This window comes from Oncorhynchus mykiss, chromosome 16, assembly GCF_013265735.2.
Source record: "Oncorhynchus mykiss isolate Arlee chromosome 16, USDA_OmykA_1.1, whole genome shotgun sequence".
Taxonomy (NCBI): Eukaryota; Metazoa; Chordata; class Actinopteri; order Salmoniformes; family Salmonidae; genus Oncorhynchus; species Oncorhynchus mykiss.
In genome coordinates this window covers 66,906,597-66,920,226 of record NC_048580.1, presented here as the reverse complement: position 1 = coordinate 66,920,226, position 13,630 = coordinate 66,906,597, and the positions used below count along the sequence as shown (strand labels likewise).

General features: G+C 45.9%; 1 protein-coding gene across 2 annotated transcripts in view; it reads left to right on the top strand.

Moving 5' to 3' along the window:
* Nucleotides 1-13,630, top strand: part of LOC110492586 (plexin A3) — a 189,828-nt gene that overhangs the window by 91,935 nt on the left and 84,263 nt on the right. For both annotated transcript variants that reach the window (XM_036947590.1, XM_036947589.1), the window contains exons 6-8: nt 2,153-2,276; nt 3,283-3,439; nt 4,102-4,201. In XM_036947590.1, coding sequence (XP_036803485.1) covers nt 2,153-2,276; nt 3,283-3,439; nt 4,102-4,201 — 381 coding nt within the window. The remainder of the gene's footprint in view (nt 1-2,152; nt 2,277-3,282; nt 3,440-4,101; nt 4,202-13,630) is intronic.

Here is a 13,630-nt window from a genome sequence, read left to right as displayed (position 1 = left end):
AGTAATACGACTGTGTACTGAGCTGAATGTTACCCAGTAATACGGCTGTGTACTGAGCTGAATGTTACCCAGTAATACGACTGTGTACTGAGCTGAATGTTACCCAGTAATACGACTGTGTACTGTACTGAGCTGAATGTTACCCAGTAATACGACTGTGTACTGAGCTGAATGTTACCCAGTAATACGACTGTGTACTGAGCTGAATGTTACCCAATAATACGGCTGTGTACTGAGCTGAATGTTACCCAGTAATACGACTGTGTACTGAGCTGAATGTTACCCAGTAATACGACTGTGTACTGAGCTGAATGTTACCCAGTAATACGGCTGTGTACTGAGCTGAATGTTACCCAGTAATACGGCTGTGTACTGAGCTGAATGTTACCCAGTAATACGGCTGTGTATTGAGCTGAATGTTACCCAGTAATACGACTGTGTACTGAGCTGAATGTTACCCAGTAATACGGCTGTGTACTGAGCTGAATGTTACCCAGTAATACGACTGTGTACTGTACTGAGCTGAATGTTACCCAGTAATACGGCTGTGTACTGTACTGAGCTGAATGTTACCCAGTAATACGGCTGTGTACTGAGCTGAATGTTACCCAGTAATACGACTGTGTACTGTACTGAGCTGAATGTTACCCAGTAATACGACTGTGTACTGAGCTGAATTTTACCCAGTAATACGACTGTGTACTGAGCTGAATGTTACCCAGTAATACGGCTGTGTACTGTACTGAGCTGAATGTTACCCAGTAATACGACTGTGTACTGAGCTGAATGTTACCCAGTAATACGACTGTGTACTGAGCTGAATGTTACCCAGTAATACGGCTGTGTATTGTACTGAGCTGAATGTTACCCAGTAATACGGCTGTGTACTGAGCTGAATGTTACCCAGTAATACGGCTGTGTATTGAGCTGAATGTTACCCAGTAATACGGCTGTGTACTGAGCTGAATGTTACCCAGTAATACGACTGTGTACTGAGCTGAATGTTACCCAGTAATACGACTGTGTACTGAGCTGAATGTTACCCAGTAATACGACTGTGTACTGAGCTGAATGTTACCCAGTAATACGGCTGTGTATTGAGCTGAATGTTACCCAGTAATACGGCTGTGTACTGAGCTGAATGTTACCCAGTAATACGACTGTGTACTGAGCTGAATGTTACCCAGTAATATGGCTGTGTACTGAGCTGAATGTTACCCAGTAATACGGCTGTGTACTGAGCTGAATGTTACCCAGTAATACGGCTGTGTATTGAGCTGAATGTTACCCAGTAATATGGCTGTGTGCTGTACTGAGCTGAATGTTACCCAGTAATACGACTGTGTACTGAGCTGAATGTTACCCAGTAATACGGCTGTGTACTGAGCTGAATGTTACCCAGTAATACGGCTGTGTATTGAGCTGAATGTTACCCAGTAATACGACTGTGTACTGAGCTGAATGTTACCCAGTAATACGGCTGTGTATTGAGCTGAATGTTACCCAGTAATACGACTGTGTACTGTACTGAGCTGAATGTTACCCAGTAATACGGCTGTGTACTGAGCTGAATGTTACCCAGTAATACGGCTGTGTATTGAGCTGAATGTTACCCAGTAATACGGCTGTGTACTGAGCTGAATGTTACCCAGTAATACGGCTGTGTACTGTACTGAGCTGAATGTTACCCAGTAATACGGCTGTGTACTGAGCTGAATGTTATCCAGTAATACGGCTGTGTACTGAGCTGAATGTTACCCAGTAATACGGCTGTGTACTGAGCTGAATGTTACCCAGTAATACGGCTGTGTACTGAGCTGAATGTTACCCAGTAATACGGCTGTGTACTGAGCTGAATGTTACCCAGTAATACGGCTGTGTACTGAGCTGAATGTTACCCAGTAATACGGCTGTGTACTGTATTGAGCTGAATGTTACCCAGTAATACAGCTGTGTACTGTACTGAGCTGAATGTTACCCAGTAATACGACTGTGTACTGTACTGAGCTGAATGTTACCCAGTAATACGGCTGTGTACTGAGCTGAATGTTACCCAGTACAGCTGTGTACTGAGCTGAGCTGACATTTAAGTAGAACAGCATGTAATATTGTGATCATTATTGACCCCTGGCCTCATTGTGTTTCCTCCCAGGTGTTCCAGACAGGAGGCCTGTGAGAAGTGGGTCGAGCCGCAGCATTTCAACACAGAGCTAGATCACTGTGTGGACATTAGTGTCACACCTAACAACATATCTGTGACCTCTACGTCCACTCAGGTAATTACAGGCTGTGTTCACACCAGAGAAAAACACGACGGTAGCTTATCACTGCATGGTGCTAGCTAATCACAACACTATTTAATCACAACACAATGCTATTTAATCACAACATGACACTAGCTAATCACAACATTATTTAATCACAACACAATGCTATTTAATCACAACAGGACACTAGCTAATCACAACACGATGCTATTTAATCACAACATGACACTAGCTAATCACAACACGAGTGCTATTTAATCACAACATGACACTAGCTAATCACAACGCTATTTAATCACAACACAATGCTATTTAATCACAACATGACACTAGCTAATCACAACACGATGCTATTTAATCACAACATGACACTAGCTAATCACAACATGATGCTATTTAATTACAACATGACACTAGCTAATCACAACACAATGCTATTTAATCACAACATGACACTAGCTAATCACGACACTTGCTAATCACAACACGAAACCCGCTAATCACAACACGATGCTCGCTAATCACTACACTATGCTAGCTAATCACAACATGACATAAGCTAATCACAACACGAAGCTAGCTAATCACAACACGATGCTAACTAATCACAACACGAAGCTAGCTAATCACAACACGATGCTAGCTAATTACAACATGATGCTAACTAATCACAACACAAAGCTAGCTAATCACAACACGATGCTAGCTAATCACAACATGACCAATATGGAGCTGGCTTATTATTAACCTGTCATTGCAGATTTCTGGTTTAGGATACGCAGAGGGATGACTCCAACTGTCAAATAATATACTGCCTCTCTCTCCCTCCCTCTCTCCCTTTCTCTTCCTCCCTCTCTCTCTCTCCCTCCCTCCCTTTCTCGCTCTCTCTCCCTCCCTCTCGCTCTCCCTTTATCTCCCTCCCTCTCTCCCCCCCTCTCTCTCTCTCTCCCCCCTCTCTCTCTATCTCACCCTCCCTCTTTCTCTCTCTCACCTTTCCCCCCTCTCCTCCCTCCAGCTGAGTGTGAGAGTGGTCAACGTGCCCAGCCTGTCAGCCGGGGTGACATGTGTGTTTGAGGAGCTGACAGAGAGCCCAGGGGAGGTATTGGCCAAGGGGCAGGTCCTCTGTATGTCCCCCTCCCTCAGAGATGTCCCCTCCCTCACACAGGGATACGGTAAGGCTTCTATCAGAGACTAATATAAATCTAGTACATATTCAAATGTTATAAAACAATGTGCTAGCTATTGAGTGATAATATGTTTTTATTTTCTGATGATCATATTTATCACTATGTGTGAAATTAGCTCTATCGTTCCATACAGCTTTGTGGGTTGTTTTATGTCAACTAGTGGTGACGACAGCTGCAATGTGTCTGAAGTACACCAGGTTTTAGTTGTTCGGAGCCATGTGAACATGGGCCTTAATGTGTTTTCAAAAAATTATGAAAAACAACTGAATGCTCTTACCGGATGGACTGATGGATGGGAACCTGAAAAGTGCAGTAGCTCATTTTTTGTTCCATTAGTAGCAGTTATTGAAAGTCCACTGGAAATGTTTTGCCAATTATCTTGAAGTCAAGCCTACAGGTATAATTGGACTAGCAGCAGAGATGTGGCCTGTTTGTAGGGTTCTGTTTTGGACTGTAAGTGCACTTCTCTTGCTAATGGAAATGGTAGATAAAAGACAGGAGCAATCAGACATTTTTATCAACATCTACATTATTGAATTAGACAGAAGAACATTATTTTTCTGGGGTATAGCACCTGGAATGGGACTGATAATGATTTCAGAGCCTCTAGGCTGTCTGGTTTACTGTGGGTCTTCTCTTTATTCCAGGGGACAAGAGAGTGCTAAAGCTTTCCCTGAAGTCCAAGGAGACAGGGCACAAATTCATCACCACTGACTTCATCTACTACAACTGCAGCGTGCTCCAGTCGTAAGTATCTATCTACCATGATCTCTCATCTCTCTGAGGACGAGAGGAAACACAGAGGAGCTTTCAGTGAAGTAACATATTGATTGGTTCTGTCCGTCACTTGAAATTCTTTGATGAGTTCTACCGGGCTGTGTAGCCACCTCAGTGTAGAAGAGAGGCTTGACAGATAACAGGTGCCCTATGTTTGGAACGTGGATGTAGTCATGCGTTTGCTCCTTGTCAAGTTGTTTAAATGATGCTATGAAAATAGATGGCATAAAGTCATGTTTATTGTCAATATTTTTCAATTAATTTCAGAAACCGGTACAGAGACATGGACAGGAAGAAGGGACAGAGAAATGGACAAGTACACGAGACAGAGAAATGGACAGGAAGAAGGGACAGAGAAATGAACAGGAAGAAGGGACAGAGAAATGGACAGGAAGAAGGGACAGAGAAATGGACAGGTACACGAGACAGAGAAATGGACAGGTACACGAGACAGAGAAATGGACAGGAAGAAGGGACAGAGAAATGGACAGGAAGAAGGGACAGAGAAATGGACAGGAAGAAGGGACAGAGAAATGGACAGGTACACGAGACAGAGAAATGGACAGGAAGAAGGGACAGAGAAATGGACAGGTAGAAGGGACAGAGAAATGGACAGGTACTGGGGACATAGAAATGGACAGGTAGAAGGGACATAGAAATGGACAGGTAGAAGGGACAGAGAAATGGACAGGTAAAAGGGACAGAGAAATGGACAGGAAGAAGGGACAGAGAAATGGACAGGTACTGGGGACATAGAAATGGACAGGTAGCAGGGACATAGAAATGGACAGGTAGAAGGGACAGAGAAATGGACAGGTAGAAGGGACATAGAAATGGACAGGTAGAAGGGACAGAGAAATGGACAGGAAGAAGGGACAGAGAAATGGAAGGTACTGGGGACAACAAACCTAATGAGAAATGGTAATCATGCAGTGTACACGTCTAGTGATCAGTGGTGTAAAGTACTTAAATAAAAAATACCCATGACCAGCTCGGAAACCAGATTGCATAGCGGAGAAGGTACGGTGGGATTTGAAGTGGTTGGTGATCTGTTTGTTAGCTTGGCTTTCGAAGACAGGGCAGGATGGATAGAAAGGCAGGGCAGGATGGATATAGGTCTATAACAGTTTGGGTCTAGAGTGTCTCCCCCTTTGAAGAGGGGGATGACCGCGGCAGCTTTCCAATCTTTAGGGATCTCAGACAATACGAAAGAGAGGTTGAACAGGCTAGTAACAGGGGTTGCAACAATTGCGGCTGATAATTTTATAAAGAGAGGGTCCAGATTGTCTAGCCCTGCTGATTTGTAGGGGTCCAGATTTTGCTCCTCTTTCAGAACATCAGCTACCTGGATTTGGGTGAAGGAAAAGCTTATTGAAATTTTGGGTGAAGGAGAATGCTTATTGAAATGATCGATTATCGTGGATTTATCAGTGGTGACAGTGTTTCCTAGCCTCAGTGCAGCGGGCAGCTGGGAGGAGGTGCTCTTATTCTCCATGGACTTTACAGTGTCCCAAAACTTTTTACAATTTGTGCTACAGGATGCAAATTTTTGTTTGAAAAAGCTAGCCTTTGCTTTCCTAACTGACTGTGTATATTTGTTCCTAACTTCCCTGAAAAGTTGCATATCGCGGGGGCTATTCGATGCTAATGCAGTACTCCACATAATGTTTTTGTGCTGGTCAAGGGCAGTCAAGTCTGGAGTGAACCAAGGGCTATATCTGTTCTTAGTTCTACATTTTTTGAATGGGGCATGCTTATTTAAGATGGTGAGGAAAGCACTTTTAAAGAATAACCAGGCATCCTCTACTGACAGGGTGAGTCAATATCCTTCCAGGATACCCGGGCCAGGTCGATTAGAAAGGTCTGCTCGCTAAAGTGTTTTAGGGAGCGTTTGACAGTGATGAGGGGTGGTTGTTTGACCGCAGACCCATTACTGATGCAGGCAATGAGGCAGTGATCACTGAGACCCTGGTTGAAGACAGCAGAGGTGTTTTTAGTTGGTCAGGATGATATCTATGAGGGTGCCTATGTTTACGGATTTGGGGTTGTACCTGGTAGGTTCCTTGATAATTTGTGTGAGATTGATGGCATCTACCTTAGATTGTAGGACGCCCAGGGTGTTAAGAATATCCCAGTTTAGGTCACCTAGCAGTACGAACTCTGAAGATAAATGGGGGGCAATCAATTCACATATGGTGTCCAGGGCACAGCTGGGGGCTGGGAGGGTCTATACCAAGCGGCTTCAGTGAGAGACTTATTTCTGGAAAGGTGGCTTTTTAAAAGTAGAAGCTCGAACTGTTTGGGTACAGACCTGGATATCATGACAGATCTCTGCAGTATATTGCGACTCTGCCCCCTTTGGCAGTTCTATCTTTTCTGAATTTTTGGTGGCCTTCCTAAGCCAGCATTGGCTTAGAACATCAGGGTTGGCGGAGTGTGCTAAGGCAGGGAATAAAACCAATTTAGAGAAGAGGTTTCTGATGTTAACAAACCAAGGCTTTTACGGTTACAGAAGTCAACAAATGACAGCGGCTGGGGAATAGGTGTGATACTGGGGACTACAGGGCCTGGGTTAACCTCTACATCACCAGAGGAACAGAGGAGGAGTAGGATAAGGGTGCGGCTAAAAGGCTATAGTGCGTTGGGAACAGAGAATAAAAGGAGCAGATTTCTGGGTGTGGTAGAATAGATTCAGGGCATAATGTACAGACAAGGGTATGGTAGAATAGATTCAGGGCATAATGTACAGACAAGGGTATGGTAGGATGTGAGTACAGTGGAGGTAAACCTAGGCGTTGAGTGACGGTGAGAGAGGTTTCATCTCTGGTGGCACCGGTTAAGCCAGGTGAGGTCTCTGCGTGTGTCGGTGGTGGGACAAAAGAGCTATCTAAGGCAAGGTGAGTGGGACTGGGGGCTCTACAGTGAAATAAAACAATAAGAACTAGCCGAGACAGCAGTAGACAAGCCATATTGACATTAAAGAGAGGCATAAAGCAGTCACAGGTGTTGAATGGGAGTGCTAAGACAACAACGGGTAAATGGCGATGAATGGGCAGAGCGGGTCAGTTAGTTACATACGGGACCTGAGTTCGAGGCTGGGGCCGACAGATAAACAAAATGAGGTACCGTGTTATTGAAATAGTCCAGGGGGCATCAGCTGTTTAGCCGAGTGACCATAGGATCCAAAGAACAGCCATAGTCAGTGAGTCAAGTAGCCGTTCAGTAGTCAGTACTACGCTAGGCGAGCAGAAGACACAGCATTTAGAAAGCTAGCGGGCCGGGGTAAGAAGATGGGTCTTGGGGGACCTCGCAATGGAACAGCCTGTTGAGACCACATCGTGCGATTACGTCAACAGACCAGTCGTGATGGATCGGCGGGGCTCGTGTCGACAATGAAGGGTCCAGGCCAATTGGCAAAAGAGGTATTGTAGCCCTAGAATTAGATGGTATATGGGCCTAGCTCAGGCTAATTGGTGCTTGCTTCGGACAGAGATGTTAGCTGACAGTAGCCATTTGGTTGCAGCTAGCTAGCTGCAATGACCCGGTAATAATAATCCAGAGCGGCAGGAATCCGGTGATGTGGTAGAGAGAAGCAGTCCGATATGCTCTGTGTTGATATCGCGCTGTGAAGACTGGCATGTATTGTCCGAGCAAAAGCTGGCGGTGTCCGAGCTAAAAGTGAAGACCGCTAGCCGTGGCTAACAAAGACTAGTAGCTAGTTAGCTGGCTAGCTCCTGACAGAGGTTCCAGTTATAAGGAATAAAAATTGCAGATCCGTACCACATTGGGTGAGGCGGGTTGCAGGAAGGTATATTTAGTTCGTAGATAGATTAAAATGTATACGAGCAAAAAAAACGTCTATTTAGACTGCTACACCATCTTGGAATCATCACTAAAAACATGTTGGAGTGTTGGAGCGTGCCCCTGGCTATCAGTAAAAATACATTTAACTAAGGGTGCAGTCTGGTTTTCTTAATATAAGGAATTCGAAATGATTTATACTTTCATTTAAACTTTTGATACTTAAGTATATTTTAGCAATAACATTTACTTTTGATACTTAAGTTTATTTAAAACCAAATACTTTGACTTTTACTCAAGTAAGGATTTTCACTTTTTTCATTTTCTATTAGGGTATCTTTACTTTTACTCAAATATGACAATTGGGTACTTTTTCCACCACTGCTAGTGACACTGCTATGTCCTCTTCTACTTTCCATGTTATCCATCATACGACCACTGGACACAGGACCAGATAACATCTAGGACAGGCTGGCCAGATGTTGCTAGCTAATATGATTTGAGAAGGCACAGGTCTGTAACAGTAGCAGCAGCAGGCTCGTGCAGGGTAGGGACCAGGTAGGGCAGGGTAGGGCCAGGTAGGGTAGGGCCAGGCAGGGTAGGGACCAGGTAGGGCAGGGTAGGGCCAGGTAGGGTAGGGTCCAGGCAGGGTAGGGCCAGGTAGGGTAGGGACCAGGTAGGGCAGGGTAGGGCCAGGTAGGGTAGGGCAGGGTAGGGTCCAGGCAGGGTAGGGCCAGGTAGGGCAGGGTAGGAGCCAGGTAGGGTAGGGGCCAGGTAGGGCAGGGTAGGGGTCAGGCAGCGTAGGGTCCAGGCAGGGTAGGGGGCGGGCAGGGTAGGGCCAGGTAGGGTAGGGCCAGGTAGGGTAGGGCAGGGTAGGGTCCAGGCAGGGTAGGGCCAGGTAGGGCAGGGTAGGAGCCAGGTAGGGTAGGGGCCAGGTAGGGCAGGGTAGGGGTCAGGCAGCGTAGGGTCCAGGCAGGGTAGGGGGCGGGCAGGGTAGGGCCAGGTAGGGTAGGGCCAGGTAGGGTAGGGCCAGGTAGGGTAGGGGCCAGGCAGGGTAGGGCCAGGTAGGGTAGGGACGGGTAGGGCAGGGTAGGGGCCAGGCAGGGTAGGGCCAGGTAGGGTAGGGTCCAGGCAGGGTAGGGCCAGGTAGGGTAGGGCCAGGTAGGGCAGGGTAGGGTCCAGGCAGGGTAGGGCCAGGAAGGGCAGGTTAGGGTCCAGGCCGGGTAGGGGACAGGCAGGGTAGGGCCAGGTAGGGTAGGGTCCAGGCAGGGTAGGGCCAGGTAGGGTAGGGCCAGGTAGGGCAGGGTAGGGGCCGGGCAGGTTAGGGTCCAGGCAGGGTAGGGCCAGGTAGGGCAGGGTAGGGGTCAGGCAGCGTAGGGTCCAGGCAGGGTAGGGGGCAGGCAGGCTAGGGCCAGGCAGGGTAGGGTAGGGGCCAGGCAGCGTAGGGTCCAGGCAGGGTAGGGGCCAGGCAGGCTAGGGCCAGGCAGGGCAGGATAGGGTAGCGCAGGTCCAGGCAGACATCCAGACCACAGCTTTGCTGAGGCAGAACAATGGGACTGCATCTCTCCGAGGATCAGTCAGAGCCCCTTGCTCAGAGCCTCTCGCTGGCTTCAGCTTCAGCACGGAGCTCCATGCCAAGGTCTCGTCTTTCTTCTGTTCTGTTTGTGGAGCAACGCCGTTTTACTGGCATATGTGCACATTTGCACTTCAGCACTGAGTCGATGGCGTGGGTGTGAGAGTTTTTTTTTCTCAACATGGAGGAGGAGTGTATGACATGGAGTATCATTCTGAATATTGTGTATATTGCCATTGTTTTTAAATTAGCATGACGCCTCACAGTTTAAGATGAAGACGTTAACACAGAAAAAGCAAAGACATATCGGCGGTCTGGCAACTTCACTCTTCATCACATCCAAACATGCTAAAAATAATTTGTTTGCAGCTAAATGAATGGGTGTTTATGTCAGAGAATAACATGTCCTTGTCGGCTGACAGAATGCATACACAACAATGAATTCTCTAGTGTAAGGAAGCAGGGCAACATAATCCATGCAGGGCTCGCCAGTTGCCATAGCAACCTAGCAGAGGCCTACCTTGCCAGAGCGGTCTGCCTGAAGCCTATGCCAGATTTCCTCTTTTCACAAAGGCCCTGTGGGACCATTTAGCCCTTGAATTGTTTCCCTCTCTGGTGTTTGCTGGCGGACAGCGCTCACTCGCCCCAACCCTGCTACGTTGGCACCCATTTTCTTCTCAAAACAATTCTTTAGCAACCCAGCCGTAAGAGCTGCTTCCCATCTCCTGGAATAATGACCACCTGTGAATGGGAAGGACGTTAGCTCTGAAACTAGGGTCTGACTGATTATACACTTTTACCAAATCACCCCCTGGCATTTTAGGCATTTCAGAACAACGGCTATTTTTTTTTTATAAGACATTATGAAATCTCTGGCATACCTTTTGAATCTTTTTCATGTCTCCCCAGGAACACCTCCCAGTTCTCCCCTTCCTGTCTTCATTATTTACCTGATTCTCCAAAGGCATTCACATTTGGTAGAAACCCAGTCAGATCTACACATTTTGTCACTCAGAAACAAGCTCCAACTAGCCAACGTTAACACCAGTTTCCGCATACAGCAGTCCAATAGGCTACTGAGTCCACTTCCAAGCAATGATGTTAGGAAGGAAACTCCCTTCATTAGTGGTTCAGGTTTTGGCTGTTCTGTGTTTCTCAGGCTTCACTGAAATTAGACCAAAGTGAATTGATGGAGTTTTTACCCCCGATGCAGCATATTGCATATCTCAGCAAGACATGCTGATCTACACATATTATCTACAGCAGATCTCGTCCTCCTGCAGTGGAAGACAGCACTGTACCATGCAGCCTTACAGCCGGCGATACTCATAGCTCTCTTATTAAAGCAGGCCTTAACATTCCCTTTCCATAAGTTAGGTGTACTGACTCTACTGATAGCTACTTTTATTGCGGAAAAAATGTACTTTCTATGCCTGTGATATGTGGTTAAGATGAATGTGCTAACTGTAAATCACTGTGGATAAGAGAGTCTACTAAATGACTAAAATGTCAAATATAAAAATGTGTATTATATGTCTGGAGCAGGCGTTGCAAATCTCAGTGTACACTGACTCAAAACATCGTATTAACATGGCCAACGTATAGCCAGCCTGCCGGATTAAAAATGCTTTGGTATTATTTTCCAGGTGTATATGTGGCTTGCCTCTGAAATGCTTTTTGTTATTCCCCCCACCAACAGGGAGGCAGCAGCTCAGCATTCTGCTGTCAGAGATTATACAGTGCAGTGTAGCATAGGAGTGAGTATGAGCAGACTGCTGAGACCCTCCAAAGGGGATTTGAACCTCCGGGGGGAAGGATATGATTAGTATAGGACAAAGTACAGGTTCCTCACGCTGTTCAGAATGCAAAAGGCTTCAGAGCGGAGGGGTGGAGGTGGTGACGGGGTGAGGGGAATGCAGACAGGGTCAGAATGAGAGTGGAACGAGGGTTGAAGGAAAATCGGCTGTTATTCTGTCGTCCTCCAATGTGTTGAGAGTCTGACCTCAGCCTGTGCTGCTTATCGTTGATGGTTAGACAGTGTCTATCGTTGATGGTTAGACAGTGTCTGTCAGCTATTGATGGTTAGACAGTGTCTGTCAGCTATTGATGGTTAGACAGTGTCTGTCGTCTATCGTTGATGGTTAGACAGTGTCTGTCGTCTATTGATGGTTAGACAGTGTCTGTCGTCTATCGTTGATGGTTAGACTGTCTGTAGTTGATGGTTAGACAGTGTCTGTCGTCTATCGTTGATGGTTAGACAGTGTCTGTCGTCTATTGATGGTTAGACAGTGTCTGTCGTCTATTGATGGTTAGACAGTGTCTATCGTTGATGGTTAGACAGTGTCTGTCGTCTATTGATGGTTAGACAGTGTCTGTCGTCTATCGTTGATGGTTAGACTGTCTGTAGTTGATGGTTAGACAGTGTCTGTCAGCTATTGTTGATGGTTAGACAGTGTCTGTCGTCTATTGATGGTTAGACAGTGTCTGTCGTCTATTGATGGTTAGACAGTGTCTGTCATCTATTGTTGATGGTTAGACAGTGTCTGTCGTCTATTGTTGATGGTTAGACAGTGTCTGTCGTCTATTGATGATGGTTAGACAGTGTCTATCGTTGATGGTTAGACAGTGTCAGTAGTTGATGGTTAAACAGTGTCTGTCGTCTATTGATGGTTAGACAGTGTCTGTCGTCTATTGATGATGGTTAGACAGTGTCAGTAGTTGATGGTTAGACAGTGTCTATCGTTGATGGTTAGACAGTGTCTGTCGTCTATTGATGGTTAGACAGTGTCTGTCGTCTATCGTTGATGGTTAGACTGTCTGTAGTTGATGGTTAGACAGTGTCTGTTGTCTATTGTTTATGGTTAGACGGTGTCTGTCAGCTATTGTTGATGGTTAGACAGTGTCTGTTGTCTATTGTTTATGGTTAGACGGTGTCTGTCAGCTATTGTTGATGGTTAGACAGTGTCTGTCGTCTATCGTTGATGGTTAGACGGTGTCTGTCAGCTATTGTTGATGGTTAGACAGGGTCAGTAGTTGATGGTTAGACAGTGTCAGTAGTTGATGGTTAAACAGTGTCTGTCATCTATTGATGGTTAGACAGTGTCTGTCGTCTATTGATGGTTAGACAGTGTCTGTCATCTATTGTTGATGGTTAGACAGGGTCAGTAGTTGATGGTTAGACAGTGTCTGTCGTCTATTGATGGTTAGACAGTGTCAGTAGTTGATGGTTAAACAGTGTCTGTCATCTATTGATGGTTAGACAGTGTCTGTCGTCTATTGATGGTTAGACAGTGCCTGTCGTCTATTGATGATGGTTAGACAGTGTCTGTCGTCTAATGATGATGGTTAGACAGTGTCTGTCGTCTATTGTTGATGGTTAGACAGTGTCTGTCGTCTATTGATGATGGTTAGACAGTGTCTGTCGTCTATTGTTGATGGTTAGACAGTGTCTGTCGTCTATTGTTGATGGTTAGACAGTGTCTGTCGTCTATTGTTGATGGTTAGACAGTGTCTGTCGTCTATTGTTGATGATTAGACAGTGTCTGTCGTCTATTGTTGATGGTTAGACAGTGTCTGTCGTCTATTGTTGATGGTTAGACAGTGTCTGTCGTCTATTGTTGATGGTTAGACAGTGTCTGTCGTCTATTGATGGTTAGACAGTGTCAGTAGTTGATGGTTAAACAGTGTCTGTCGTCTATTGTTGATGGTTAGACAGTGTCCGTCGTCTATTGAGGGTTAGACAGTGTCTGTCGTCTATTGTTGATGGTTAGACAGTGTCTGTCGTCTATCGTTGATGGTTAGACAGTGTCTGTCGTCTATTGATGGTTAGACAGTGTCTGTCGTCTATCGTTGATGGTTAGACTGTCTGTAGTTGATGGTTAGACAGTGTCTGTCGTCTATCGTTGATGGTTAGACAGTGTCTGTCGTCTATTGATGGTTAGACAGTGTCTGTCGTCTATTGATGGTTAGACAGTGTCTATCGTTGATGGTTAGACAGTGTCTGTCGTCTATTGATGGTTAGACAG